The sequence below is a fragment of the Penicillium alfredii genome, assembly GCF_028826965.1.
Source record: "Penicillium alfredii strain IBT 34128 chromosome Unknown utg000004l_segment0_segment0, whole genome shotgun sequence".
Classification (NCBI taxonomy): domain Eukaryota; kingdom Fungi; phylum Ascomycota; class Eurotiomycetes; order Eurotiales; family Aspergillaceae; genus Penicillium; species Penicillium alfredii.
Window position 1 is genome coordinate 2,337,032 of NW_026622701.1, and position 27,977 is coordinate 2,365,008.

The window sequence follows — 27,977 nt, forward strand, 5'->3', positions numbered from 1 at the left end:
GGCCCTGAGAACGGCTTTGGTGTTTCTACTTTTGTTCTTTCCTCGGCATGAATTGCTGTCAAGATGAAACTGGTTCCATTTGCACCAGTGCCGGTGGCTACCTGGTCACCGTTGCGCTCTAGGATCTATGCCAATCCTTCTGGCCGGGCGTGGAGACCTCCGCTTTGGAGATGCTCGCCAGTGGCCATACGGGGAATCTCCTCCATTCAGTCGGGACATATTCGGCTAGGAGAAAACGAGGGAATCCTTTATATCAACAGTGAGTGCTAAGTGCCAGAGATGCTGTACCTCCCTCTGACCCACTCCAGACATCTTCCCCCATAGACTACAATGGCTGCTACGGGGCCCTCTCAGCCATATCCAACCGTTGGAGGGATTACTGAAACGGATTGGGAATCCTGCTCTGGCGGCGTCTGATCCGCTACATATAGTCCAGCGATCATTGCCACAGAGCTTGGATCTTGAAACCAAGGAAGTGATCGCGCGGTACAAAGAAGGCGGGGCCTTTGTCAAATACGCGCGCAAACCGGACGTCACGGACGAGGAAATCAGAAGCGCGACGAAAGATTACCTGGCAAAACACCCCATCAAGCCCTGGTTCAACCCATTCCAGAGAGCCGATGCAGACCTGGTTCGCGGACGACCATGGATTGAAGACTTGTATCGAATTCCGAGCCAGACTCTGAAGGTGGAATTCTTGCCGACTTCTCCAGATGGATCGGCCGTGGAAATGACCCAAGAAGCGCTGTACTCTTTGTTCCGGCCTTATGGGAAATTGCTGGACATCCAAAGACAGCCCTCAGACTCTAAAATCGAACCAAGATACGCGACTCTGCGATTCAATCGCCCGCGGTTTTCTGTGATGGCCAGAAATTGCATGCATGGCTTCATTGCTGGCGAGGAGGAAGGAGGTGGAAAGGCTGGGACCAAATTCAAGATCAATTACGAACGCAGGATAAAACTATCCATGATCAAGGACTGGGTCCTGAATCATCCGCGAATTGTGATTCCAGCTCTAGCAGCGCTGATAGCGGCAATTACGGTGATTGTCTTCGACCCAATCCGCACGTTTTTCATCAAGATCAAAATCAAGTCAACTCTTCAGACGGAAGAGAACACAGTCTTGCAGTGGATTCGCAGACAAGCCAGCAAGGCCAATATGATTTATTTTGGAGGGCGCAGGGCCGATCCTCGTGGCCTGGCGGCCATCTGGGAAGACCGACAGAAGGATATCAACCAGCTGCAAGCCTGGTTGACTGAGACTGCGGAAACATTCATTGTTCTGCATGGGCCTCGCGGCTCAGGCAAGAGGGAGCTGGTATTGGACCAGGCCCTGAAAAATCACAAATACAAAGTGGTTATCGACTGCAAGCAAATCCAAGATGCTCGGGGTGACACGGCCAAAATTTCTCGGGCCGCTGCTCAGGTCGGCTATCGGCCGATCTTCTCCTGGATGAACAGCATCAGCAGTTTCATTGACCTGGCTGCACAAGGAATGATTGGCACTAAGGCTGGGTTCTCGGAGACCCTTGATGCGCAGCTAAGCAAGATCTGGCAAAACACAGCGATTGCCATGAAGCAAGTCTCATTGGAAGGGAGACGGAAGGAGGACAAAGATGCGAATCTCACGGATGACGAGTATCTAGAGGCCCATCCCGAGAAACGACCGGTGGTCGTCATTGACAACTTCGTATATGAAGCCGAGGAAAATGTCGTACTTGACAAGCTGACCGAATGGGCGGCTGGCCTGACAACGGCAAATGTTGCCCATGTCATCTTCTTGACGACGGATTCCTCTTTCGCAAAACCACTGAGCAGGGCCCTTCCAAACCAGGTCTTTCGAACGATCGGTTTGGGTGATTGCTCACTTGACGTTGGCCGTCGTTTCGTTCTTAGGCACCTAGAGACCGAGGCAACAGACAACGATAATGACCCGAAACCAAAGCGCAAAGAGACACTTGCTGGCTTGGATGACTGCATTAAGGTCTTGGGTGGTAGGGTCACCGACCTCGAGTTCATGGCGCACCGCATTGAAGCTGGAGAAACCCCTTCAGGTACACCCCCGGCTCTCATCAAGCAACGATTTTACTTACCTCTGCTACAGCGGCCGTGGATCGCATTATCGACCAGTCGGCTTCGGAGATCCTGAAAATCTTCATCTTAGGAACCGATTCGGTCACCCCTCAATGGACGCGCGAACAGGCGTGGCATTTGATCAAATCCTTAGCTCAATCCAAGGACGGATCTCTCCTGTACAACAAAGTTCTTCTCTCAGACCTGTTCAAGGACAACGGCGAGGCCACCCTGCGAGCCTTGGAGCAAGCCGAGTTGATTTCTGTTGGTTCCACCAAGGGGTTCCCGCGATGGATTAAGCCGGGGAAGCCGGTCTATCGCGCCGCGTTCCAACGGCTGACCGAGAACAAGACTTTGGAGAGCCGTCTTGATCTGCTGATTCTGACACAGCTGATTAGCAACGAGAATAAGAGCATCGGCAAACACGAGGAGGAGTTGCGGCTGCTCGGTTCGCTGCCCAAGTATCCCTGGGAGCTCACTTCGAGGATTGAATGGCTTCTGCGCAAAGTGCACAACTCGCAGTCCAAGATCCTAAAGTATGAGAGCGAGAGTGCTTCCTTACAGAAGATCCTCCAGAGCGAGAGTTGATGTGTGGTTTTCAGAAATGATGCGGCCATAGGTTTATGTACCATAAAGAAACTGCCCCATTCTTGCACAGTGTAATCGATCAGCGGGATTAAACATCTCCAGTCGAATTGAAGACAAATTCACCATTCAAAAATCAAAAGGAAAAGTCAAACATCAAAAATAAACAAATCGCCCTCGATGCCATGATGAGATAAGCAGGGAACTTCGACCTCCAGCCGTCTCAAGCTCCCTTTCGTTTGCAAAAAATCAACCCCCGGACACGTCCTCGAGTCAATCTGCACTGATTGCCTCCGTGAATAACCTGCCTTGCGCGGGTGCTATAAAAATATCGTGTGATTCTCCCGGGTCGCGCCACGTTTCCCCATTACATACTTGAACCCCCCAACGCGGCGTCGATAATGGAGAGGTATGAAACCTCGACCCATGGGCTTGTGCAGGCTGTCCATGATGGAACATCCGAGTTGATATGGCCGATGTTTCTTGCTGTCGTGGTTCTTTCATGCATCGCGACTCGATTGATCACCGGGCTTCAGAGCAGCCAGCATGAACAAGATCCCACAGAGCCACGGACAGCGCGGTTAGCACCTTATTGGTTCCCCTGGATGGGACATGGTGTTTCCTTTCTGTGGAATCATGTTAATTTGTTTACACGATTGCGGTTCGCATCCCCGCTTCAAATAACAGACAGCGCACTCGGCTAATCAGAAACACAGAGACTCCATGAATGAGCCAGTCTTTGGCGTCTATCTGCGCGGCATTAAGCACGATACTGTTGTGTCCCCGTCCATGATAGAAAGTATCTTGTCTTCACAAGACTCGTCAAGTGCTCCGGCACTGGATCAGGCTCTGCAGAATGTCTTTGGCGACCGCACCCTTGTGCGAAATCTCAATATGGACCACAACCGAGAGATCAGTGACGACGTCCCTTCCATCCTCAACCGGGGCCCATTCGTGAGCGAAGCTTCAGCTGCCTTTGTTCGTTTGGCTCAACAAAACACCCCGAATCTGGTGAGTTTTTGTCGAAGTCCCGTGGACCAGGCCCCCTGGGAACGGAGTGGCCTAGTGAAATTGCCTGAGACTGGCGATCAGTCAATTTGTGAGGTCAATCTCCTTGCGCTTGTGAGAGGGTTTGTTGGTCATATCACTACGACCTTTTTGATGGGCGAGGCTTTTGTGGAAGCTTTCCCGGGCGCGCTTGAAAACCTTTGGACCTTGGACAATAACTTTGTGACTTTGTTCGTAGGGACGCCTCGTTGGGTTCCCCTGCCCGGAGCTTCAGCAGGATACGCTGCGCGTGACCGACTGCTCCATATCATGGCCGTTTTCTATCGAGCCTTTACTGCCTGGGATGACGGGATTGACCCCGGGATTGAGCTCCGCGATCTTGACGACGTTTCTGAGTTGGTTAAGCAGCGGATGCGCACTTTTCGCAAGCTAGAACTGTCCCCTGCTGGTAGTGCAGCGGGCCACGTATCTCTGTATTGGGATTTGATGGAACACACGACCAAGATCACCTTCTGGATGATCATCCATATCTTTGCCGACCCTGCACTTCTCAAGGATATTCGCCGTGAGATAGCACCCTACGTGAAATCTTCCCGACCAAGCCGCCAGGAGACTGGATTTCCATTTGAGGAACCGCCCAAACTCGCACTGGATCTTGAGAAGGTGCTCACATTGTGTCCGCTATTCAAGGCATGTTACTATGAGGCAATGCGTCTACACTCGGCGGGCATATCATTCAGGAAGATGGAGACCGATGTGACTCTCTCTGAGTCTACAGACGAAGCGGCGTACAACCTCACTGAACCTCGCACGTACCGGATCCGAAAGGGCGAGAAGGCCATTCTGTTCCATGGCGTCCACCACCATGATTTCCGATACTTCTCGAACCCGGACCAGTACGACCCACTCCGATTTATCGTAACCGATTCCGCGTCAGGCGCAAAGCGGGCCGATGCACGCACTCTTACTCCCTTCGCAGATGGGCTTTACAGTTCAAAGAGCAACAGTTTTACCGAGAGAGCGACTTTGGCTTTTACTGCAGGCATCGTGTCGATGTGGGAAATTAAATCGACCAGCGGCAAGAGTCTTGCTGTCCCGGGCCACAAGACCACTTGGGGTGCTTTCCGGCCGGCGAAGGATGTTCGAGTGAAGATGAAGCTGGCTGTATAACTTGCATGTTCTAGAAAAGCGTTCCATAGCATCGACTTGTCTGGTGATTTCCACTTCCCCAGGCAATATCCATGGGTCCCTCTTACAGTAGAATTGTCCCCATCGCAACCCCCACGCGGGGCTCATCCGTCGCACGGAATCTTATCCGGGTGGAGATGAGCCGATGACACCATCCACTGAGAGGGGGGAGGCGGCATTATAAAGACAACCGTGAAGCAGTAATTGACGGAGAGGAGGAATAGTCCAGCCGTAGGAGACTCAGTCGAAAAAGAATCTCTCAAAAATGCAGGATGGTCAAGCAAAACCCAACCGGGACTATGATCTCACCACCCCAATTACCTCCACGTCTGGTCTACGCCAGGGTCTGACATCCTATGGCGATGCGCATTTTTCATTGTTTCTTCGAAAAGTCTTTATCAAGGCTCTGGGATACTCGGAAGATGCCCTGTCACGTCCGATCGTGGGGATCATCAACACCTTCTCTGGGTTCAACCCATGCCATGCCAATGTGCCCCAGCTGATCGAAGCTGCTAAACGCGGCGTACAACTAAATGGCGGGCTCGCAGTGGAGTTCCCTACGATCAGCATTCATGAGTCATTCTCGCACCCGACCAGCATGTTCCTGCGAAATCTTATGAGCATGGACACGGAAGAGATGATTCGGGCTCAGCCACTGGATGCTTGTATTATGATCGGGGGTTAGTGATGATTGAAGTCTTCCCAGGTGTGGCGAGCACTGCTGATGAAGAAGTCCAGGATGTGATAAAACGGTGCCAGCGCAATTGATGGGTGGTATTTCCGCGAACAAGCCGGTCTTACCTCTGATCACCGGCCCAATGCTGCCAGGGAGCCACAATGGTCAGCGAATTGGGGCATGTACTGACTGCCGAAACAACTGGGCTGCACTTAGAGCAGGCGAGATTGATGTGGAGGAGATCTCAGCCATTAACGAAGAGCTTGCCCCAACGGTATGTACTGACATGTCTTCTCCGGATGAGTCACCGAAAATGGGATTGCTGAGATCGAGGGTATCTTAGATCGGAACATGTGGCGTCATGGGCACTGCCAGTACTATGGCCTGTGTCACTGCTGCCCTGGGAATGATGTCGCTCCGAGGGGCATCCGCTCCGGCTGTATCGTCTGCCAGACTGAGAATTGCCGAAGAAACCGGTGCAAATGCAGTGGCAGTAGCGAAGCTTGCTCGAAAGCCTCAAGACGTTCTATCAAAGGAGTCATTTTTAAATGCTATCACAGTTCTCCAGGCCATCGGCGGCTCCACGAATGCAGTTGTCCATTTGATGGCTATAGCGAACAGACACCCTGCCCTGCAAGGCATGATCACGTTGCAGACAGTTGACGAGATTGGGTGCAAGACTCCGCTGCTCATTGACCTCAAACCAAGCGGGGATAATTACATGAACGACTTCCACAATGCCGGGGGCATGCTTGCACTTCTGGAGATCTTGCGTCCCCTCCTTCATCTCTCTGCCTTGACGATCACCGGGCAGACGTTGGGTGAAGTGCTGGATGCATCGCAGTCCAGACGGCTTTCGTTCCCGCAGCAGATTATTCGACCTCTATCGAACCCTCTCTTTCCAGCATCGTCTTTGGCTATTCTTCGCGGTAACCTGGCCCCAGATGGTGCGGTCATTAAAGCATCCGCTTCCAAATATCGATCTTTACTCGCACATACCGGGCCCGCGGTGGTTTTTAAAAACTCCGCCGACCTTGCTCGACGAATTGACGACACAGAGCTCGCTGTAACGAAGGACAGTGTGTTAGTTTTGAAGGGTATTGGCCCTATTGGGAACCCAGGAATGCCAGAGGCAGGCTTGATTCCCATCCCCAAAAAGTTGGCCGCAGCGGGTGTCAAGGATATGCTGCGACTTTCTGATGGTCGAATGTCCGGGACTGCTGGGGGAACCATTATTCTCCACATCTCGCCCGAGTCTGTCTTGCCGGAGTCACCATTCGGGGTAGTCGAAACGGGCGACTTGATCACCTGTGATATAAACACCCGCAGATTACAGTTGGAAGTTGCCGAAGAAGTCCTGCAAGCTCGAATCGAGAAGCGAAGACGATGTGTCCAGGGAACCACAGGGTCAGTGGCGAGAAAGCAAAGGGGGTACCGGGGGCTGTACGAGCGGTCGGTGAACCAAGCGCAGGAAGGCGCCGACTTTGATTTCCTGGCGGCATCTGGGCCTCTCAAGGGATTTATGTGAAGAATAAATTAAGACCCTACTTTCATTGTGGCCACTGTAATCACTGTTACCGGTTGTCAATTGATTGCGAGGAGCATAGGCCCTTGCCCTGAGCCCTGAGCCCTATAAGCTGCCTAATCGGGTTAAATCCCTGCGCGACGCGTGCCCGACGCGTTGTCGGTTGTCCGTCCGACAACCCGATTGTTGTATTCCCGGCACCTAGAGGGAGCCATACACCACGGTCGCATTCGAATCTAGTTTGCGATGAGCTTTGATCCAAATCGCCCTCGGGGCCGTCCAGCCCGTGAGTCTCCCGCGGGGTTCTTGTCTATGCTCCAGTCTGCTGACACTTCGATTGCTATCTAGACACCCCCGGGACAACGGTACTGGCGTATACACCAGATGGGCGACGGGTCATTACAGGTGGTTCCAACTCGGCGATCCGCATCTACACCGTCGGCCAAGATGGAGAGCCCAAGACCGTCGATGAGGGCGTGGACGCGCATTTCAGCATCGGCGCCACAGTAGGTCGAACTACCATTCGAGCTCTCCACCAGCAGAGCTGATATATTCCACCAGAATGAGTCTTTTATCATGGGCGCGGAGGATGGAACTGTCTGGCAGTACGATATTGCGTCGGGAAAGATGCAGAACTTGCTTGTTCGCTGTGCTTTGCCAGTGAGGGATATCGCGGTGTCGAGGGATGGGAAATGGGCTGCAGTCGCGAGCGAGTGAGTGCGACAATCTGTATTGAATTGCCTGGAGGGAAAGCAGGGAGCTAATAGGGCGACACCAGCGAGCTCACCGTGAAAATCGTCAAAATTGAGGACATGACGCAAGTCAAGTATCTCCGGGAGCAGGCCAAGGGCACGAAGCACGTCACGTTTGATCCCACCGGTCGATACGCTACTGTCTCTGCAACAGACGGAATCCTTTACATCTACTCGTTGACCGAAGACGAGCCAGAGCTAGTTCGCAAACTTGACGGCGTGATTCGACGGCTGGAGCCGGACGCCGAGGCAACCTCGAGGGCAGTTTGGCACCCTGATGGAACCGCATTCGCCTCGGCAGAAGTGACCAGGGATATTTCTATTTACTCCACCTCTGAATGGAAGAAAGAAAAGACATTTTCTGGTGGACATACCGGCGACATCACGGCCCTCAGCTGGGCGCCGAATGGAACTCTTCTGGCGTCGGCTGCCGCAGATGGGCAGATTGTGCTCTGGGAAGCGAAAACACAAAAGATCTTGCAACGCTACGACTTCGGAAACGTCATCAACCTCGCCTGGCACCCGACTCAGAACTCGCTGTCCTTTACGACTTCGGATGGAGAGCTTTTTATTCATGATAACTTTGTGCCGAAGGATCACGAAGCTCTGCTACAGAAACCGCTACAGGCTGCCCCTATCTTCCCTGGGCCGCTGACCGAGATTTCCAACAATGTTGCGCGCACATTGACAGATCGATCCAAGGAGGCAGTCCAGCGAGCGGCGAGAGCAAGGTCTGCGGACTCTTTGGACGATATTCTCGGTGGGGATGAAGAAATGGCAGATTTCGTCGATGATGACGACGGAGCAGGCTACGCCGAAGAAGAGCTCAACCTGTATGGCAAGAGGACCAATGGTCATCTAGATGATCTCGGCGGGTCCGACAGCAAACGTGTATTTTCTGGCTCCTGGCAACCTAAGGCCCATCCTGCGATTCAGCCTGGCAGCACGCCATGGGCTGGAAGTCGGCGTTATCTCTGTATGCCAGCTTTCTCCGTGAGATATACATGGTTGTCTTTGCTAACGATTCCAGGCTTGAACTTGACTGGTGCAGTCTGGACTGTCGACCAGGAAACACACCATACTGTGACAGTCGAGTTTTACGACCGCGAGCTTCATCGGGATTTCCACTTCACAGATCCCTATCTGTATGACAAAGCATGCCTGAGTGAGTGTATTCCTCGATATCTTGGCCACCTACATACTGACCAAACGTAGACGAGAATGGAACCCTCTTCTCCAACAGTCCATCCGATGGCAGCCCTGCTACGATCTTTTACCGGCCACATGAGACGTGGACTGCGCGCGCCGACTGGCGCACTCAATTACCCGAGGGAGAAATGGTTCGAGGTCAGTATCACTGAAAATTAAATGTGGGGGTTTTCATCTGACAATCTCAACTAGCTTTGGCACTCAGTGATTCATACATCGTCGCTGTTACAAACAAAGACTATGTCCGGGTGTACACGCTCTTTGGAACCCCATTCAGAGTCTACCGACAGAAGAGTCAGGCCGTGACATGTGCCGCATGGCGAGACTACATCATGAGTATTGGGAACGGCCCGTTGGGAATTGACGGCCGCCACACGACATTACGATATACTGTTGAAAACGTCAAGCGCGATGAAATTTGTCAGAATGAGGACGAAGTCGCCCTTCCAGAAGGGGTGCAACTCAAGACTGTTTTCTTCTCTGACACCGGGGTATGTACTTCGTAGCAAGTATTGTGGACTCCATGTGCCATAAACTGACTTTTCCCACTCAGGACCCTTGTATCTATGACTCGACTGGTGTCTTACTAGTGTTACAGCACTGGCGTACGCCTGGCCAAGCCCGATGGGTGCCTCTTCTCGATACCAAGCAACTGGCACGACTAGCGGGTGGTCGCAAAGAGGAAACCTACTGGCCTGTTGCGGTTGCGCAGGAGAAATTTCATTGTATCATCCTCAAGGGCGGTGACAAGAATCCTTACTTCCCTCGGCCCTTGCTCAGCGAGTTCGATTTCCAAATCCCCATCTCAAATGAGCCTCCCAAGGACCCCAGCGAATCAGAGGAAGCAGCCGCCGAGCGCAAAGAAGGGGCTCGCTTCGAAGAAGCCTTTGTGCGTAGCAATGTGCTTCTGTCGCTCTTCCGCGACCTTCTGTCCTCAACCAATGCGACCTCTAGTCAGCGCTCGGAGCTGGCGCGCAAAGAGCTCGAGTTGGACAAGACCCTGCTGCAGATGCTGGCCGTCGAATGCAGAGAAGGCGAGGAGCGTGGCATGAAGGCACTGGAGCTGGTGACGATGATGACGGACCGCAATGGCAAGATGCTGGAGGCAGCGGCCAAGGTAGCACAGCGATACGGGCGTGGAGTCTTGGAGGACAAGATCCGGGACCTTGCTGAGCAGCGGGTGATGGGCATGGGCGATGATGATGAACTGGCGTGAGTAGGCAAGAGAGTATTAATTTACATTGACACGAGTTTCAGGCGTGAATTGGCACTTGATTGACCCAAATCCCCCGTATCTTGGAGATCCGCGTAGATGAAGTAAATCCGAAGACGATGATTGGCTCCCGAAGGACGTCATCGCGGAAAACCTGCCAGCTCCAACTTCGCATTTGCAACTCCCCTCGGCTCTACATGGCTTGACACGCTTTGTGGACTCACTGCACTGGCAGAATGCCGCCGGCTTTCTCCTACCCGTGCACACTCTGTCTTTGTCTCCATAAGCCCCCGTCGAGTCTTCGGTTGGGCCGCCGGACCTTGACGTCTTCGCCACGACAACCCTTAGCGCAGCCCCGCCATGGCATCTTGAACGAGCCCTGGCTTCCTCCAGCATCGCCAATACCGCACCCGACCGCATACTTCTCGCCGACACGGACTCGGAGGGAGCTGGGTGGCTTAGACGGCAACCGAAACAATGACCATAAGCCGCCCGATGAGCGAGTCCTGAAGCTTGGAAGAAGTGAGTGTTGCCCACTAAAGTCTGTTCTTTTTGCTGCGTCCAATCTAGAATAGGTAGACTGATTGTATTCCTGGTGAAAAGCTCTCTGCACCCTCTCGCCTCTCCTGCCGACCATCTTGTACAACACCCTTCCTCCCGAGATCCTCGCACCCAGCGTTAACCTTCATCTCTTCCCGTCGACCCATCCACATCTCCCCATCGTCAAAGGTCGTACCTTGTACCGCGCGGCGCTATGGACGGTCCCCGTCGCATGGAGCAGCGTCCCGCTTGTCGGGAACGTGAAGCTGCAGATCCTCAGCGAGCGGATCGTACGCGCCGGGACACTTCTTGATCCAGAGCGACACGGCGACCATCACGACTGCGGCGACGAACGACTAGTAGTGCGATGGAAGACGGAGCCACGGACAGAAAGCCGTCCGTTCCACGAGACCCCTTTCTCGTCCCACACCGACCCGGCGCCATCACGGACTTCGGCCCAGCACAGCCATCTCTCATCGTCGAAAAACGGGACCAACAAGGGTCTCAGCGTATTGTTGGGCGGCGAAGAGCCCATTTTCAAGCTTTCCAAGGAAGAACAATTCACGGGGCTGTTCATCTTCGCTTTTGATGAAGAAGGACGCATTTTGACGCATACCATCGAGCATGCGGATGAGGCCGATGGCTGGGAACGCACGGCCAAGTTCGTGACTCTCACGGACTGGTTGATTGGCAAGGCCCGTGGCTCGCTTGATCCTGTCACGAACCCAAACCCCGAGCTGGCGATGGAATCCTGCCAACCCTCTGGGTTGCCTTCGCATCCTTCGGGGTATCGCCGGCAGAGATCGTGATTCTGTCCTATGAACTCTCTTCCTCTCTCTCTCTCTCTCTTTCTCTTAGTCCCATGGTCGGGCATTACAATGCTCTTTGGCGATATATTCTCGGCCTCATTTCGAGGAAAGTCTGTACGATTGACGCTGCCTTTTGTTTTGTGTATTGCCATCTCAGACTTGTGTCCCGGCAGGACCATTGAGCCATCTACATCCTCACCACTCTTTTTTTCTAAATCTTCATGTATTATACCCTCGAGCTGAATTATTTCATATACTGTTGAAGTTGTATACACGCAGACAACACCAACAACACCACGTACCCGAGTAGTTCCAACCCATGAACAATGCCTCTCCAAACTATATCGGCCCACAAAAACCTACACCAGGGAAATGTGAAGCACAATAAGGCATTCTGTGCCTCCCAACTTATTCGCTCTTCCGGTGTACGGAAGGCGACTTCAACAAAACAAACACTCCGCCGGCAACGATACACATTGCAACGCCACCGACGGTATAAGCCACCTCACGACCAGCCCACCAAAACAAAGTGCAGAACAGAATGGGACCAGCTGCACGACCAGCCTGTCCCCAGCCCCGCAGACGACCCAGCACGGCCCCACGATTGGCGTCGCGGGCCTCCAAGCTGCCGAGACTGTTCAAGCCCGTGACCACCGTGGCGCTGGTAACAGCCAACAGGCCACCGGCGGCATAGAGCTCGGTGACAGAGGAGACGCGGGCGAGGAAGAAGAATGAGAAGGCGCAGGCGACGACGCCCACGCGCAGAGTGACCAGTGGGGGCAGCCGCCGGACAACGGTGCCTTGCAGCAGGGAAGCAATCAGTCCCATCAGGGAGAGGAGACGGCCGTTTAGGGCGGCGGGGCTGGCGATGGTGGTGCCGGCGTAGAGGGTTGTTGTCAAGAAGGGGAGGGAGAATTCCAGACCGGAGAAAGGAATAAGGAAGAGAAAGTGCAGGGCATTGAGAAGAGAAGGGTGGTTTATGTGCGTGGGAGCCTGAGCCTTGGGATTCTTCTCTGTCGTCGATGCAGCAGCCTGGCTTTGGCCCTTATTCTTGCCTTCGGTCTCGGTCTCGGTCTCGGTCTCGCGCGGGAGTGTTGTCAGTCGTGGATGCGTCTCGGGCAAACACACCCACAGGTAGAGGGTCTCAACAAAGATCAAGGCCAAAGACACAATAGCAGCTGCGATGAATGGGTTGGCAGCCACGATCTCAACAGAGCTCAGTGCGGCGCCGAGCATAGGACCAAACGTGAAGGCGACGCTGAAGCATGCGCCGACCAAGGCTATGGAGGCACCGCGGTGGGTGGCGTCGGTGACATCGGCGACGATCGCATTGGCCATCTGTACATTGGCCTCACTTAGGCCGCCGACGACCCGGCTGGCCAGGAAGGTACGGAAGTCGGTGGCCGAGACCCAGAGCGCGACGCTGGAGATATTCCCGAGCATGGCGGTAAGCAGAGCACGACGACGGCCATGCCGGTCAGACAGGTGGCCGATGACAGGTGCTGCGATGGCCTGCAGCAGAGAGAAGAGGGAACCAAGGGCACCCCCCAGGAGCACTATATCATAGCGGGCATCGATAGGACGAGCAAAGGCGTTCTTGTAGGCATTGAGGTAATGCAATACGCGGTTGAGGAGCGAGTCGGGAGACGGGTCCTGGGCGTGGTAGAAGGCCAGGAGCGACGGGAAGAGCGGCAGGATGAAGGTAAAGGAGATCTAGAGCAGTCAGTAAAGTGGGATGGAGACGTGGAGAGCATGGAGATGCGCACCAGATCCAACAGCAAGGAGATCATCAACACGCGTAGGACCTGCCTACGCTGGGCGCCAGCGATTGCCATGCTGGCGCCAGGAAAAGAGAAGGAAAAAGGGGGGTGTAGGGTGTAGAGAGTGAGTGAAAGGAGGAGAGCAAGATCAAGAGGCAATATCGCGTCATCCCTCGATTGTTGATCGTCGCGGGTAGCTCCACCGACCATGTATACTCCTCTCTTCTCTCAACAGTTTTCTCTCGTTTCTTCCTGCTTATCACTATGCAGAACGAGAATGTCTTTCTAAACTGTCATCTAGATGATACAGACTCTGCCGTGAATGAAGTATATGGCCACTACTCGGTCGGACTCGCAGGCATTTGGTGTGCTTCAACGTTACTTGGATCCACCAAACACGGGTTTGTCTCTTGAGCACGCCACGGCCTTGATCCATGAGCTGCTGGACCCGGTGGGCCCAGGGAAACCTATTGAATACCCCCGGGGCGCATTCGGGCATGTTGTCATCGAGGTAGCTCAACAAATTCCTCATTCACATCCGGCCAAAGACCATCTCGCGCGGCTGATACAGCGCCTGACACAATCCACTCAGTCGAGTGACCTCGAGAAACCTCAGGTATGAAGTACTCACGGAAATTCATCGTGATATCACCAAAAGAATGATCATTAATAATGTTATCATCAGTAACAAGCCATTCAACTCGTCCTGGAGAGATTGATATGGACTCTACAGGAAGAGTATGGCCGTACGTCCATGAGTCTTTCTAGTATCTACCAACAAGTTACACAAAGACAATGCTCACGCGAGTCAAATCAACCATCCAGCGCAATTTGAGCCTTCCACCTCTGCGCAGGCATATTACGTTGACCTCAGCGCCTTTCTGGCTCGCCTAACAGCAGACGGGGTCATCAGTAGCCCCTCATGGGCCGTCTCCACCATGTGCGAGACTCTCGAAGAAAACAGTTCTGAAAATCCGGAAAACTATAGTGAACGTATCAGTGGAGCCACCGTTTGGTTCCTCTACCCAGCGCCGTGTCTCTTTCGTACTGTGGTTCAAGAGCCCCCGGCGGAGGACGAGACAGACAGCAGCTTTAGTTGTGGTCTGTTCTATACCGGGCCAACGTTAGGTATGGAGAGATGGAGATTCTGGCAGAAAGCCTTGGTTGCAGTCGAAGGAAGTAGGGCCAATGCAGAGTGCCAGCAACTGGCACCCAAGGCAGCAGATGTCATGGAGCCTCTGGTTCAACATAGCTTGGGGGAGCTGGTGGAAATCCACTTGATATAGTACAAATACGAGGCAATAGACAGTCTACCAACAGCCGCATCGACTTCTACGTAAGAGATATAAAACCTGACAGATCAAGAATGCTTGGTTCTGCGTGTCACATTCATTATGATCTGCCCATGTCCGCCCTGAGCCGGTCCAGTCCAGTCACAACGCGCCGAAGAAGAAAGAGTCATAGAATACATGTAGGGGAGGCAAATCAGAAAGCACCTCAGGGAAATATACACGCTCAAATCAAAGCAGGACATGGTCAAGGAACTTTTGGCAAGCCAGAGAAAAGATATCGAAGACCATAGCTCCTCGGAAAGAAAATTCGTTGCGTTCGTGATCCATCACCCCAGACCCGGCGGCCGAGAACAAGAGTCCCATAAGAGGCAGCAAGGCGGCTCAGAAATCATGCTAGAAAAGAAAAGAAAAGAAAAGGCGGCATCGAGGACAGGCTTGAGGCAGGAGATCCTAGCACGATCACTGGTTGTCGGCTGCGGGTGCTTCTCCCGCCGGGCTGTTTCTTCCACCGCGTCCGCGGCCACCACGTCCACCACGTCCACGACCCCGGAAATCACCACGACCCCGACCGCGGAATCCTTCGCCACGTCCGCGTCCACGTCCACCGCGGCCCCGTCCCCCGGACTGGGCTTTGGAGCCAGCACCCTGCGCACCGTGACCCGACGCCTCAGCGGCGGTCGGGTTGTTCTTCATTCCCATGTCCACAGTTGCCGGAGTAGCTTGAAGGCCAGTGTCGGTCTCTGCGGGGTCACGAGGGATCTCGACCAAGCCGTTGGTAGTTGCCGACGAAGTGAACGAATTAGGATTGTAAGTCGACTCCGCCACAGGGTTCGCAGCATCCGACACCAGGGTCTGGGCAGGCGGGGCCACCTGGTCAGTTTGCGCGGTGGCACTGGGTGCGACATTGGCAGTGATTGCAGCCTCGCCACCAATCGAAGTATCCTGAAGCTCGGTGAGGCCCGCGTTGGCCAGAGTCGGGTCCGAGGTGACTGTTGCCGTAGTGGGCTCCGACGGGGTCTCCTCGACGGGCGCATACTTGTTCGATGCTTGTTTCACGTCGCCATCTATATTAGAACATCAGCAAGTGATCCAAGTCCCACGGCAAGGGCACCTTCACGAACAGTTGAGCTCCAGCGTTTCTCCTTCGACGCCCAGAACCTTCTCGTCCGCACCATCGATCAACTTCACCATGGCATTGACAGCATCCTGGGAGCCACCGTAGACCTGGAAAAGAACGCCCTCAAATGCACGACTCTCGAGGGACTCGGCGTCACCATCACGTCGCATATTCGCCGCCGCGCACAGGAATTTACTCAGAGTCAGAAGTCGCTCCCGCAGCACCTTTGTGCCAGCTTCAGTCGCGTCGGCAATGGCGTTTCCGCGCACAACATCCAGCTCTTCGCGATGGGTCTTCTCCAACGCAGCCTTCTGGCTCGCCAGCCGTTCCTCGCATTGGGCGGCAAACTGTTTGTAGTGGCCAATCTGCTCTTCGATCTGGGAAATGGTAGCCTGGAGAGAAGGTTTCTTCAGCGCCTGAGCCTTCTGGTCGGCATTGATCTTCTTTTCAGCGACGAGTTCATCGAGGGACTTGTCCGGGTTCTCGGCGAGGATCGTATCGACTTTGGAGGTGGCATTCTGTTTCAATGAGATGTCTTGTCAGTGACCTTGGATGCGAAAGCGATTAGAAAAATCACTCACCAGTTTCTTTGCGGCATTTCGGAGGTTCCTGTAGATGTACCAAATTAGTAACTTTGGTCTGGAATCCATAGCTCGAAGGTCAGAGCCGAAGCGGCAAGCTCACGCGATCGCAAGCTCCAGCTCACATACTTTTGCAGGTCCTTCAAGTAAGGATTCTCGTTGCCATTCGCATCTGACACAGGGCTCTCAGGCTCTGGCTTGGAGATGCTCGAGGCCCTGGAAAGATCTTGCTTCTTGTTCTTGGGGTCTTTGAGTTTCTGGTTGGCGGAAATGGGAGCCATGATGGAATGTGGGTGACACAGCTGAAGTTAATCGGTGGGGATGTGATTGTACAATCTGAGGAAAGAAGAGAAATGCGAAAAGAGAAGATAAGAGAAAGCGGGATGTGAATTGAAGAAGAGAGGAGAGAGGAGAGAGAGAGAAGGTGAGGAGCAGAATCGACGCGGGTGGAAGTCACCCGAACCCTTTGGTGGGCCTGCAGCAATTTAAGGCGCTGAAGGCTTTTAAGGTGCTTTTTAAGGTACTTGACCCTCCGAAGTATACCTCTGGAGAATCGGATCTGCTGAGGGGAATTTTATCACCACAATCTAGGAAGAAAGGATTCTTTTGCTGAATATTCGCCTGTTTCATGTCCCATCCCACACTGATTCTGGGTATCACACTAAGCGCCGTACGCCTGTTATTGCCCTCAAAATTCACGTACACCATGCGCCCGAGGCCTAATTCGAGAGAAAAGAGGCCAAGAAAAAAAACGAGATGAGAATAGACAAGAACCCTAAGTTACCCTTGGAACTTGCGCAAGGTTTTCTGGACAGCATATTGTCGTTAGACCTTCTATCTCTCAACCCGCATGCTAGACACGCCAATCATGTCGAAACTTAGGAGAGACACGCACCTCAGTGACCTTGCGCACTGTGTTGGCCGAGATGTTTTTTTCTCGCCTGACTTGCGCGAACGGATCGAAGCCTCGCGCATCAGCCTACAAAGAGCCATAAGCTTGTTATTTCTGGGTCATCGAGGGCGGTACGAGCAGGGCGAGAAACGCGATCTTGTCCGAGGACATGGAGAACTAGACGGGAGGGAACGCACTCTTGCATAAACAGCATGTAGTCCAAAAAGATCTATCACCCAAACACGTTGATTAGCCATGGGATACCGTTGTAATGCGACGGGGTTACGACGGACAAGGATATCGGCATTTTTGCTAACACTCCGGTTTGAGTGCGCCTTGACAATGCGCTTGACAGTGCCACGCGGATAGAGCTTCTGGGTTGCTGCCATGGCGAGGGAATTGTAGTCGATGAGGGCGTTTACGAAGCGTGTTTATCGCAGAGCTCCAAAAGTGGGGAGCTGTCAATCTGACAATACGTGGTAATGATACAGGGGATATATTACTGACGTAATGATTTTACATTTTGCAACTTTTGCTTGTGCCCTCGGTATACCTGAGGCACACCCTTCCTCAGGTCCCAAGGCACCGTAAGTCGTTGCTATATTATATTTATATTACCGAAGTCGGTGCAGGTATCGCCATGCGGCTATGGCAGCCGCCGATCCAACAGCCATACGCCAGGCCACAAACACGTACATAGCCATCCGTAGCTTCTCATAATATCCTTGAAGCATAATGCCGACCGCGTACGAAATTCCATCAGGGGCCTGATCAGTCGGGCCATAATAGCGTCCAACACCTAGGCCGCCAATGCCAACTTCATTGTGAGCCTGGATGGAGTCGGGTTCCTGTGTGGCCGGCAGCACGGCTGTTTCGCTATCCATTGCAGTAGCATTAGGGCGAGCGCCCGTCCTTACCTTGAGCAAATTACGCTTCCGCAGGTGGTAGGTTACCACGCTCACAATCAAGCGCAGGTCAGGAGCCGTGAAGGTCGGGTATTGCCACAGCGCCACAGTGGTGTGAGGGGGAAGCATGTCCAAGAAGTCGGCCAACACGCCGAGGGTCAGGCCCCAGAGAAGCAGAGGACGACTTGTGTCTCCTGAATCTGCTTGATTGCTCAAACACCATGCTTTAAAACGTTGGAGCGTGGTGGTCTGGGAGCTCTTCTCCGGGACGAACCCTGGGACCGAGGTGCATTGCTGGGTTTCGGATGGGAGGAGCTGGATGGCAGAGAACTGCATCCACCCAATCAAGGACCGGACAGCCAAGCGAGTCAAAAACCCGCCTTGACTTGCGAACCGTTGTGACATGTCCACATACTCCACCGTGCGTTGCGATGGGGACAGCAGTGCTCGCAGAGGTATCCAATGCGTCGATGCCACTTCGGAGGGTTGTAATCGAAGTGTAGGAGAGTCGCTGCGGGTGGTGAGAAATACGAATGGACAGAGTACCATGAGTCTAGATCCGCTATCGGTTAGTTCTCTTGCCAGGGCATAGATCGCATCGCAAAAAGGTGGATGAAACATACGGAACAGAACCCCAGCTCGTCGTGACAACTCGCTCGGGTAGATTGCCCACACTGATGCAGTCCTCCGTTGTCAGATCCCATCCAATTTCCTCTGCCGCTTCGCGAACTGCCGCTGCGCGGTCATCTAGATCCTCGGGGTCTCGCTTTCCACCCGGAAGCGCAACATGACCCGTCCATCGATCGCCCACTCGCGAAGCGCGCTTGATAAACAGAACCTCCGGATCACCCTGCTTAACCCATGGCTGCGAAAAGAAATCATCCAGCTGTTGTGGGACAGACCGAGAAGGATCATTCGCAGGGGTCGAGCTTGGCCAATGGTGATAAGTCGGCCGAACCCGGACAATCAAAGCGACGGACGCACGTTTCTTGCAAGAGGGTGGATTTGGGATATGAGGATAGGGCCGCCGATGCAGCTCGGTAAGAACTTGATGGAGATGGTGGGACAGCCCCCTCGATGCGTCCGACGTGGGAGACTCCATCATCCACGCAGTGCAAGTCCATCAACGAAGAGGCCTCGGGAGAAAGGTCAGAGGCATCCGATACCGAACCATGTATTTGAAATACCAATACCACATCGGAATAACCAACACCCGATCCTGCCGTCTACCCCCCGCTGATTGGCTGCATGCGGCAATCGCTGGCCAGACATCGACGCACGTGCGGTTCAAGTCTCGAACTTCCTTTCCCCTTCTTTTTGCGCCGTTCACAACTCTCCGAGCTCCCTCGAGATGACGCAGAGCATCGTTTGATCACTTGCCATATCTCATCTCCCTTTTTACTTCCCTTGACGCCTTGGTCTCTTCTCTCTCCATTTTGTCCCTTCCCCACCAGCTAGCTTATAGCTCCCACGCACCGAGCTACGAAGTAGCTACAACGTTATCCAACTCCCAATTGGATCGGCTACATTATGCGTTTCGGGAAGACTCTTCGGATTTCAGTGTACCCGCCTTGGAAGGGCAAATACATCGACTACACCAAGCTGAAGACGCTTCTGAGAGAGCATGATGTCACCGGAGAAGACGCCAGCGACTCGGAGGACAGCCAGTGGACAGAACAAGACGAAGAGGCATTTGTGCAGGAACTGATCAATGTGCAGCTGGACAAAGTTAATGCCTTCCAATCTGAAACTTCCCAGCAGCTGCGAGATCGCACGTCGGCGTGCGAAGCCAAGCTGCGGCCATTAGCCCCGCCCTCAGAGCAAGAAGGTCCCGCCCTTGACGACCAGGAGAAGAGAACTATTGCCTCAGAGGTCTTGCAAGAGCTGGATAACATCGCAAAGGAAGTTAGTGAACTCGAAAAATACAGCCGAATCAACTTCACCGGCTTCCTCAAGGCCGCAAAAAAGCACGACCGCAAGCGGGGAGCTCGATACCGTGTGAGACCTCTGCTCCAAGTACGTCTCTCACAGCTACCTTTCAACTCGGAAGATTATTCGCCCCTGGTTCATCGACTGTCGGTGATGTACTCCTTTGTTCGGGAGGCCCTCAGTCGTGACATCGTGCCGCCAAAGGACCCGGCCGAACGTGGCTTTGGTCGGGACGCCTATTCCTCCTACAAGTTCTGGGTGCATGCAGACAACGTTTTGGAAGTCAAGACCTACATTCTCCGCCGTCTACCCGTCCTCATCTATAACCCCGGCACCTCGAAAGACCTGGACACGCTGACCGAGGATCCGACCATTAGCTCGCTCTACTTTGATAATCCCCACTTTGATCTCTATAATCAAAAGGTTGACCGAGCTCCGGAGGCTGGGTCTCTGCGATTGCGCTGGACGGGACATCTCCAGGACAAACCGGCCATATTTTTGGAGAAGAAGGTTGTTACCGACGACGATGGCAGCCGGGAGGTCAAGGTGCAAATCAAAGAGAAGCACGTCAAAGAGTTTCTGGATGGCGAATACCGATTCGACAAAAAGGTTCATCGCATGGAGGGCATGGATCATGGTGAATCGGGACAAGCAGATGCCCTGAAGAGGGACGTGGACGAGCTGCAATCTTTTATCAAGGATCACAATCTGCAGCCTATGCTCCGAGCCAATTATACACGAACAGCCTTCCAGATCCCCGGCGATGATCGCATTCGTATTTCTCTCGATACCAATCTTGCCTTGATCCGGGAAGATGCGCTTGACCGTGAGCGTCCTTGTCGTGATCCGAGCGAATGGCATCGCACGGATCTTGATGACGGTGCCGTGAGCTACCCTTTCAATGCGGTCAGAACTGGCGAAATTTCCCGCTTTCCCCACGCCTTACTCGAGATCAAGCTTCGGGGAAAGGCTCACAATGCCGAGTGGGTGAATGACCTGATGGCTTCTCACCTAGTTAAGGACGCGCCACGTTTTTCCAAATTCGTCCATGGCGTTGCCCAATTATTTGAAGACCACGTCAATAGCTTCCCTTTTTGGCTGGGTGAATTGGATAATGACATCCGCCGTGATCCTGAAACTGCATTCCACGAAGAACAGGAACGTTTGGCCAAGCGAGCGGAAGATGACATGGCAGTCGGGAGCTTCATGGGGACGACAAGCAGCCCTGGCGGTCGCCGCGGGTCGCCCTTGCGCCAGTATTCTGAAAGCGGCTCTCCCTTGACGCTGCGAAGACCTTCAACAATACGGAAACCTTCTGGGGTTGTCGAATCTACGACACGACCCGTCCGTCCCTCGATCCCTGGTCATGAGCCCCAGCAGAATGAGCCGGAACTCTCGACGGCTGCGGTGGAAGAACCCCCGCAACCGTCTCGTTTCGGAACTTTCTTGCAATCATTGGGAGTCACCCGTCCGCGCTGGGCCCAACGAGATACCGTAGCCCTGCCTCCTGGGGTACGACACCCTGGCATCTGGATTAAGGATTCGGGACCTGTTCGCGTGGAAAGTAAGGTGTGGCTCGCTAACCAACGAACATTCATCAAATGGTTGCATATCAGCATTCTCTTGTCCAGCTTGTCACTGGGGCTGTACAACGCTGCTGGCAAGCACAACCCGGTGGCCCAAGCATTGGCTGTTGTCTACACCTTCTTTGCTATCTTTGCTGCAGCCTGGGGCTGGTTCATCTATGAGAAACGGGCTCGGCTTATCCACCAACGAAGCGGCAAGGACCTGGACAACATGTTTGGTCCGATCGTCGTCTGCATCGGGTTGGCGATCGCCCTCGTTCTGAACTTTGTTTTCAAGGTAAGCAAAGGCATCTCATCTCTTCCGCGGGTTGACTCTCCATGCTAAGTTTGGCCAACAGTACTCCTCGGTGCTGGAGAAGGGTGGAAACGATGTGCCGCCGGTTGGGAATCCTGTTCCCTCCAACGCTTCATTTGTAGTCAATCATGACTCGGGGGCCTCATTGAGGCTGGTCAATCAGGCCTAGCAGGCCGTGTCAAGGTGGACTCTTGTGCTTTTTTGCCATTTATAAAGCTGTCTTGATGGGGATGTGCTTGTTTTCATTCCAGTCATGAACGGAGTTTATAGCTGCGTGTGTAGTATGAGAATAACTTTGCATTGCATCCGTATTTTGTTTACAATTGTTTGTTTCCAATCTTGCCTTCTCCAAGAAGCTGTATTTTTAGTATCTAAGGATCAGCAACCGAAGACTTCGTGAATTTTATACTCCCGAGGTCTCCGGGCATAGATCGGCTGACAAATCGATCAAAGTATTTAAGCAGCTCTCCAGGGCTGGAGAGAGCTCTTCTGTAGAACTTTTGTTCTACTCTACTTTTATTTTTCTTCATATTCGAGCTAGATAGTCTCCTTGGCTTTGGTCCATCCCTGCCAGAACAAATCCGCGACAGTAACTCTGCCGTCATACTTCCCTCCACTACACCTCATCTGATACCATGACCAACTTCAAGATCCAGATCATCTCCGACAATGTGTGTCCCGTAAGTGTAGCCCCAGGCATCTCCAAATCCACATACATACACACAACAGCAAAAAAAAACAACAGACCTCTCATATTCACTTCTAACCACTCTTATCTATAGTGGTGCTACGTCGGCTACCGCCGGCTCACACGCGCCATCACCGCACACAAGACAACCCACCCAACAGACACCTTCACCCTGCACTGGCAGGCCTTCTACCTCAACCCGACAGCTCCGGGGTACCCGGGCATCAACAAGCAGGAGATGTACAGGGCGAAGTTCGGGGCCGCGCGCATGGCGGCGATGTTCTCACGGCTCTCGGCCGCCGGCGACGGCGACGGCATTGCGTTCCGTTTCGGTGGGAACACCGGTTCCACGCGCGACTCGCACCGCCTAGTTTGGTATGCGGGCCAGGAAGAGGCGCGGATGACTGCTGCTGCCGATGAGACTGCGCAGCCGCTGAGCACGGCTACTACTACCACTGCCGTGGGTGGGCTGCAGACACGTGTCGTTGAGAATCTGTTCCGGGCATACTTTGAGCAAGAGCGCAATATTACGGATCGGGAGGTGCTGGCTGATGCGGCTGCGGGTGCCGGGCTGGATTGTGAGGCGGTGCGGAAGTGGCTCGAGTCTGATGCTGGTGGGCCCGAGGTCGATCTGGAGGCAGAGTCGGCGTCTAGGCGCCTGGTGACAGGGGTACCGTATTTCTTGGTGCAGGACAAGTATAGTGTCGAAGGAGCGGATGAACCTGAAGGCTTTTTGGAGGTCTTTGAGCGGGTGAAGCGGGATGAATAGAAGAGAGTAGTGGGGATGGCTTATACTAAACAAAATTGGAAACTGATATCGAAATGAACTCGGACTGAAAGTGTTTTATTGTTTATTGAGGATCACAAGTAATCCAGCCCCAAGAGCATAAGAACAAAGCAACAAACACTCAAACGCCTCTCATGCATCAGAACTTTCCATCCCCAACAAGACAGAAGCAAGAAGAGATCCAAAGCCAAAGTGAAAAGAGATTCGGCATGATAATACAAGACCAGGATGTAGACGGGGAAATTTGTATACACGTTCCCACACAAGCCTAGAAGAAGGAACTATGAAGCAACCAAAAATAAACAGAGACTCGAAGCGAGCAAGCCCAGAGCCATAAGTATGTCAAGAAACAAGTCATCAAAGGTCATAGCAAGTCATAATCAAAGGGCAATTCAGCCAGCAAATTGGTTGCCCCTGTCGGCAACATTCACCCCGTCATCTGTGCACCCACCTGGTGCAATTCATAATCCGGGAGGTAATCAAACCAGTCACTCTCGGTGTTGTAGCGGTACGCCTTGAAGTCCACCCCATAAGGCTTGGGCTCCAGCATGTACAACATGCCCATCGGAACATCCAAGTCAGCGACCTCGTCCCGCTTGAGGCCACGGAAATAGGCAAGGAGCACCCTCGCAACAGAGCGATGACCGACCAACAGTACATGATCTGTGGTACGCTCCACCTCGACAATCACAGTCCGTAGCCGGTTGATCACGTCCAGGTAGCCTTCTCCACCGGGCCCCGGGTATCGATAGTAGAGCTTGTCCTTCTTGCGGTTGGCATACTCTTCTGGGTACTGGTGTTGGATTTCCTTGTACGTCATGCCTTCCATCTTGCCAGAATGGAGTTCATCCAGCATCCTCATCTGCTTGACGTCATACTCTTCCTCGTTGAAATATTCGGCGGTTTGGATCGCCCGCTGCATCATCGATGACCACACACAAAAGTTGCGTGGCCGATCCCGAGGAATGTATGACGGGTTCGGGGGCGTGCTGTCACCAGGGCGTGGAGGGAAGTGCTTCAGCATATCCTTCTGTCGCTGGTACAGCTCCCACTGGCGCCGTTGGTGATCAACGAAGCGAGCCAGGGCCTTGGCGTACCGTCTGCCGTTCTCGCTGAGGTCTGAGTCTCCACCAATACGGCCAGCTTGGTCGTCGACACTCTCACCATGTCGAGTGATCCAGATCTGGCGCGGGGAAAGGTTGAAGTTGAGCAGATAGTAGACTACCTGAGAAGAAAGGAAGCCATGAGTTTGGTGGGAGACCATCTTGCGACCAACGTCGATCATTTGGATGTAGGCCATGTCGTGTTTCTCCTCGTATTCTCCAAGTGGCACGTAGGATTTCTCATAGAGGGCCACTCGTTTCTTAAAATCCTCCAGCGCCTCCACCGGGTCCTGGCCCTTGTAATCAGGCCCAGAGAGCTTCAGGCGCATGTTGGCCTCCAACAAGGCTTCGTCCACACAGCTGCTTTCGAGGAACAAAATTCCCAGCTCGGGGCCGGCCCGGCTGCGGATGTGATCAACAACCGCCTTGCGACGCTCCATTGTGCTGTTGGTCGCATCAAGGATTCCAACACTGCCGCCTCGCTCCAAAATGTATTCGAGCAATTCATCAAGGGTGTCAAGGGCCACCTGTTCTCTCATTTTCACGGCCTGCTGATTCTGAGGATCAAAGAAACTGGCGTTCTGGTCGATTGGCTCAGGAGAAGCTTCTTTGATGCTTTCGTCATTTGGATACGACTGGGCGGGGCCAGCATCGATGGACGACGGCACGATAGTACTCCTATTCTGTGAAACCGACTCAGGCTCCTCGCCGTTCACAAGAATTTTGGCTGGGACCACGGGCGGTGGAAGGGGGGATCATTCTCCGGCGGCGTCTCCTCAGCCGGGTTCATAGACCCGACGCTGACGCTTAATCGACGGACCGAGTCAACCAGGTCCCTGTGGACAGAACTCGGCTTCCTATCCTGACCGTGGTCAAGCTTAGCCGGCGATGGGGACTTTCCCGCCGCCACACGGCGACGCTCTCCCACGTTAAAAATCTCGGTGTCATGTTGAAGCCAGTTCAGGTACCGAGCCAGCTTCTTGGTGATGTAACTTTTGCCTCGGGCAGGGAGGCCAACCATGACAATCACCAGCTTTGCGCCAACATCGCGCTGGGCGATCCGACCATCCGGGGAGACCTTGGACTTGGTCAGCCCCGGAATATCAAGAGTAGTTGCTCGCACTCGGTTGGGAGTTCCGGGCTGAGTACGACCCAATCTGGCGGTAGAAACATGTTAGATAACTCATCGCCAAGCCTGTGAATCAAGACACGCGACACAAGGTGGAAAGAATAATAATGAAAGAAAGAACTAATGAAAAGTCAAAGCGTCTGGGGTAAGACAGGGAGACGAGCTTGTACTCCGGAACAAACTTAGGGAATCTTCTCAGCCTCGGGACTAGACTTGTCGGCGCGTATTATCGCGCCGATCAGTCACACCCTTCATAAGCCCAGATTATCGGAGAAAAGGACGTTGGCAGCAAGGTTCTTACCCCCCAGCGAGTAACAGGACTGGAAAATGGGCAAGACTCACATCTGTGGAGACGGGGGTGCGGTAGAAATCGGAGTGTCAGTCAGGGCAGCTCCGACTCCGCCCTTGTGCAGCTGCGAGCTTTTGTCGGAATGCAGGTCATTTCCTAGCGCTCGTCCGACCACGGTTTTCGGGGGAGGCATCAGGCTTCCTTCTTTCCCCGAGCCGTCACTCGGTCCGTTGGAACTGACACCGTTGGGCTGGTTATTATTACTCCTCTGGTCCAGCGTTGAAGGATCAGGCGAAGCGGCCGACGTCATGAGGGCCGACCGTGCAATGTTGGAATGTTGCGCCATCCCCGGCAGGGGATCAGAGGCTGTGATGATAAGAAATAGGTGAATCACTGGTTTCCTCGAGAACTCGAAAGGGGTCTTCAGGTCGATGGGTTTGATGAAAGCCCCGCGGTCAAAAGAGATGAGAGGGGAGGAAATGTGGGCAAAGGTGGATGACTCAACCACCCAACGTCACTTCAACTTCAGAGCGATGAGGGTTGATTCGACCAAACACCCGGATTCAGATGGTTGAAGATGGTCTTGGGTTCTGGTAGGAGGGATTTAGGTGCTTTCGGTGTTGATCCCTTGATCATTCACCAAATGCTTTCAGGGCAAACAGCGCAAAAACCGAGCGCAATTGCGGAGAACAAGTCAATTTGCCCAGTAAATATAGAGTCAATAAAAAAAATAAAAAGCAGTCGATCAACCTATAAAGTCACAGAACACTATGCAGGCTTATAGTGGATCATTGGGGCACCAGGATCACCCACGTTATGATGTCAAAGTCAACAGGTTCTAAGCCAGCTCACTAACAATGGGATTTATGAAGGCTTGGATGGTCAGGCTCTCTATATACATGCGTCACTAGTGGTGTGAGGAAGGTCTTGCGAGTCCATAAGGGATACATCCACTCGATCTCCAGCCCAGAATGCTTGGCCCTGGCTCCCAAGACCCAGTGAACACGCCGGAGTGGATCAGCACTTGCCGCGACGCTATCCCTGTTGTCTCTCAGACGTGCGATGCTTTGATATTCACCGAAACAGTGCCACCACAAGTGACCGTGCTGTTGATCTCCGTCTGGGCGAGCAGCTAGCGATATATCACTGCCAATGCTGGTACGAAGTGACCGGGTTCTGGTCTGGTCTAGAAAAACCTAGCTTGCCAGAGAGCAAGTTGGGAACCAGACGACGCATGTAGCAGGTGCAACCTGCCTTTCACCGCTCGGGCCAGTCCTCCCTTCCTTCGGGGCGTCCTCGGCGTCCTTGGCGGCTCTCGGCTCTCAGCACTGCAGATCAATCTCCGGCCAACTGCAAACTACCGTCCATTCAAGGCGATCCCTTCGGCTGCAAGTCCCGGCTGGAGGACTTCCTTCCCCGTGGACTAGTGTGGAATCTCTTGGCGCTTGGCGGTAACGCAGGGGGTAACACATAGCGCAGGAAACCAAAGCCCCAAGGCTCCGAGTATCTGAAATACGCGGTAGGTGATCTCCCGCAGGATATTTCGGGATCAGCGATCCAGGTTCAGGGTCAGACCGATCAAGCACGCGTATGCTGCAATGCTCAGCGCGGTCAACACCACCACGGCATTCCCACTGGTCCGAAATTTGTGGCGATGAATCCCATCTTCTCCTAGCTCCGAGAAGAACTGTCGGTTTCCTTGGGCACGGCGGAAGAGGCCGATAATCAAAACACCGGTCCCGTAAATGGCAAACAGCGCCCCAATACTGTAGAATTCGGCGGTGAAAATCTTGAGTACGACGAGGGCAAAGGAGAACTGGGAGAGAGCGGTCCGAACATAAGCACCTTCAAAGGTCCGCTGGGCTGCGCGCACCTCAACGATTTCGTCTGAGGTCAGCACGGCCGAGCGGGCTCGGTGCATTCGAAGGCGATATCGATCCGCGGCTCGTCGCTGTGCTGGTTAGAATATACTGCCTGGCAAGAAAATCTCATCGAGGGAAAAGAGGGGGTATTTGAGAGCCAACCAACCTCGAACATGACGAAGAG

The 27,977-nt window shown here is 53.5% G+C and overlaps 13 protein-coding genes across 13 annotated transcripts; 7 read left to right on the forward strand and 6 right to left on the reverse strand.

Moving 5' to 3' along the window:
* Nucleotides 1-63: 63 nt before the first annotated feature.
* Nucleotides 64-2,661, forward strand: yme2 (uncharacterized protein; the record flags this gene model as incomplete). Its single annotated transcript, XM_056653110.1, has 3 exons — nt 64-259; nt 309-2,054; nt 2,105-2,661. The coding sequence occupies 3 exons, from the start codon at nt 64-66 to the stop codon at nt 2,659-2,661; spliced, it is 2,499 nt and encodes an 832-aa protein (XP_056514177.1).
* Nucleotides 2,662-3,059: 398 nt separating this feature from the next.
* NUU61_002529 (uncharacterized protein) lies at nt 3,060-4,836 on the forward strand (the record flags this gene model as incomplete). Its single annotated transcript, XM_056653111.1, has 2 exons — nt 3,060-3,319; nt 3,375-4,836. 2 exons carry the CDS (start codon nt 3,060-3,062, stop codon nt 4,834-4,836), a joined length of 1,722 nt encoding a protein of 573 aa, XP_056514178.1.
* A 283-nt stretch (nt 4,837-5,119) lies between these two features.
* On the forward strand, nt 5,120-7,058 carry ilv3C (putative dihydroxy-acid dehydratase; the record flags this gene model as incomplete). The annotated part of the gene is made up of 3 exons (XM_056653112.1): nt 5,120-5,534; nt 5,593-5,804; nt 5,874-7,058. 3 exons carry the CDS (start codon nt 5,120-5,122, stop codon nt 7,056-7,058), a joined length of 1,812 nt encoding a protein of 603 aa, XP_056514179.1.
* Nucleotides 7,059-7,301: 243 nt separating this feature from the next.
* NUU61_002531 (uncharacterized protein) lies at nt 7,302-11,578 on the forward strand (the record flags this gene model as incomplete). The annotated part of the gene is made up of 10 exons (XM_056653113.1): nt 7,302-7,341; nt 7,404-7,561; nt 7,617-7,768; nt 7,834-8,783; nt 8,838-8,972; nt 9,023-9,154; nt 9,209-9,507; nt 9,570-10,228; nt 10,465-10,751; nt 10,833-11,578. The coding sequence occupies 10 exons, from the start codon at nt 7,302-7,304 to the stop codon at nt 11,576-11,578; spliced, it is 3,558 nt and encodes a 1,185-aa protein (XP_056514180.1).
* A 408-nt stretch (nt 11,579-11,986) lies between these two features.
* On the reverse strand, nt 11,987-13,413 carry NUU61_002532 (putative tetracycline transporter; the record flags this gene model as incomplete). Its single annotated transcript, XM_056653114.1, has 2 exons — nt 11,987-13,291; nt 13,345-13,413. The coding sequence occupies 2 exons, from the start codon at nt 13,411-13,413 to the stop codon at nt 11,987-11,989; spliced, it is 1,374 nt and encodes a 457-aa protein (XP_056514181.1).
* Nucleotides 13,414-13,660: 247 nt separating this feature from the next.
* Nucleotides 13,661-14,624, forward strand: NUU61_002533 (DUF3632 domain-containing protein; the record flags this gene model as incomplete). Its single annotated transcript, XM_056653115.1, has 3 exons — nt 13,661-13,954; nt 14,072-14,084; nt 14,131-14,624. 3 exons carry the CDS (start codon nt 13,661-13,663, stop codon nt 14,622-14,624), a joined length of 801 nt encoding a protein of 266 aa, XP_056514182.1.
* Nucleotides 14,625-15,089: 465 nt separating this feature from the next.
* On the reverse strand, nt 15,090-16,609 carry NUU61_002534 (uncharacterized protein; the record flags this gene model as incomplete). Its single annotated transcript, XM_056653116.1, has 3 exons — nt 15,090-15,694; nt 15,752-16,282; nt 16,381-16,609. The coding sequence occupies 3 exons, from the start codon at nt 16,607-16,609 to the stop codon at nt 15,090-15,092; spliced, it is 1,365 nt and encodes a 454-aa protein (XP_056514183.1).
* Nucleotides 16,610-17,108: 499 nt separating this feature from the next.
* On the reverse strand, nt 17,109-17,609 carry NUU61_002535 (uncharacterized protein; the record flags this gene model as incomplete). The annotated part of the gene is made up of 3 exons (XM_056653117.1): nt 17,109-17,135; nt 17,224-17,307; nt 17,418-17,609. 3 exons carry the CDS (start codon nt 17,607-17,609, stop codon nt 17,109-17,111), a joined length of 303 nt encoding a protein of 100 aa, XP_056514184.1.
* A 225-nt stretch (nt 17,610-17,834) lies between these two features.
* NUU61_002536 (uncharacterized protein) lies at nt 17,835-19,227 on the reverse strand (the record flags this gene model as incomplete). The annotated part of the gene is made up of 2 exons (XM_056653118.1): nt 17,835-18,678; nt 18,749-19,227. The coding sequence occupies 2 exons, from the start codon at nt 19,225-19,227 to the stop codon at nt 17,835-17,837; spliced, it is 1,323 nt and encodes a 440-aa protein (XP_056514185.1).
* Nucleotides 19,228-19,655: 428 nt separating this feature from the next.
* Nucleotides 19,656-22,104, forward strand: NUU61_002537 (SPX domain protein; the record flags this gene model as incomplete). Its single annotated transcript, XM_056653119.1, has 2 exons — nt 19,656-21,917; nt 21,979-22,104. 2 exons carry the CDS (start codon nt 19,656-19,658, stop codon nt 22,102-22,104), a joined length of 2,388 nt encoding a protein of 795 aa, XP_056514186.1.
* Nucleotides 22,105-22,570: 466 nt separating this feature from the next.
* On the forward strand, nt 22,571-23,392 carry NUU61_002538 (DsbA family oxidoreductase; the record flags this gene model as incomplete). The annotated part of the gene is made up of 2 exons (XM_056653120.1): nt 22,571-22,615; nt 22,718-23,392. The coding sequence occupies 2 exons, from the start codon at nt 22,571-22,573 to the stop codon at nt 23,390-23,392; spliced, it is 720 nt and encodes a 239-aa protein (XP_056514187.1).
* A 445-nt stretch (nt 23,393-23,837) lies between these two features.
* NUU61_002539 (6-phosphofructo-2-kinase PFK26) lies at nt 23,838-26,277 on the reverse strand (the record flags this gene model as incomplete). Its single annotated transcript, XM_056653121.1, has 3 exons — nt 23,838-25,191; nt 25,230-25,670; nt 25,985-26,277. 3 exons carry the CDS (start codon nt 26,275-26,277, stop codon nt 23,838-23,840), a joined length of 2,088 nt encoding a protein of 695 aa, XP_056514188.1.
* Nucleotides 26,278-27,480: 1,203 nt separating this feature from the next.
* Nucleotides 27,481-27,968, reverse strand: NUU61_002540 (uncharacterized protein; the record flags this gene model as incomplete). Its single annotated transcript, XM_056653122.1, has 2 exons — nt 27,481-27,882; nt 27,960-27,968. The coding sequence occupies 2 exons, from the start codon at nt 27,966-27,968 to the stop codon at nt 27,481-27,483; spliced, it is 411 nt and encodes a 136-aa protein (XP_056514189.1).
* Nucleotides 27,969-27,977: the final 9 nt, after the last annotated feature.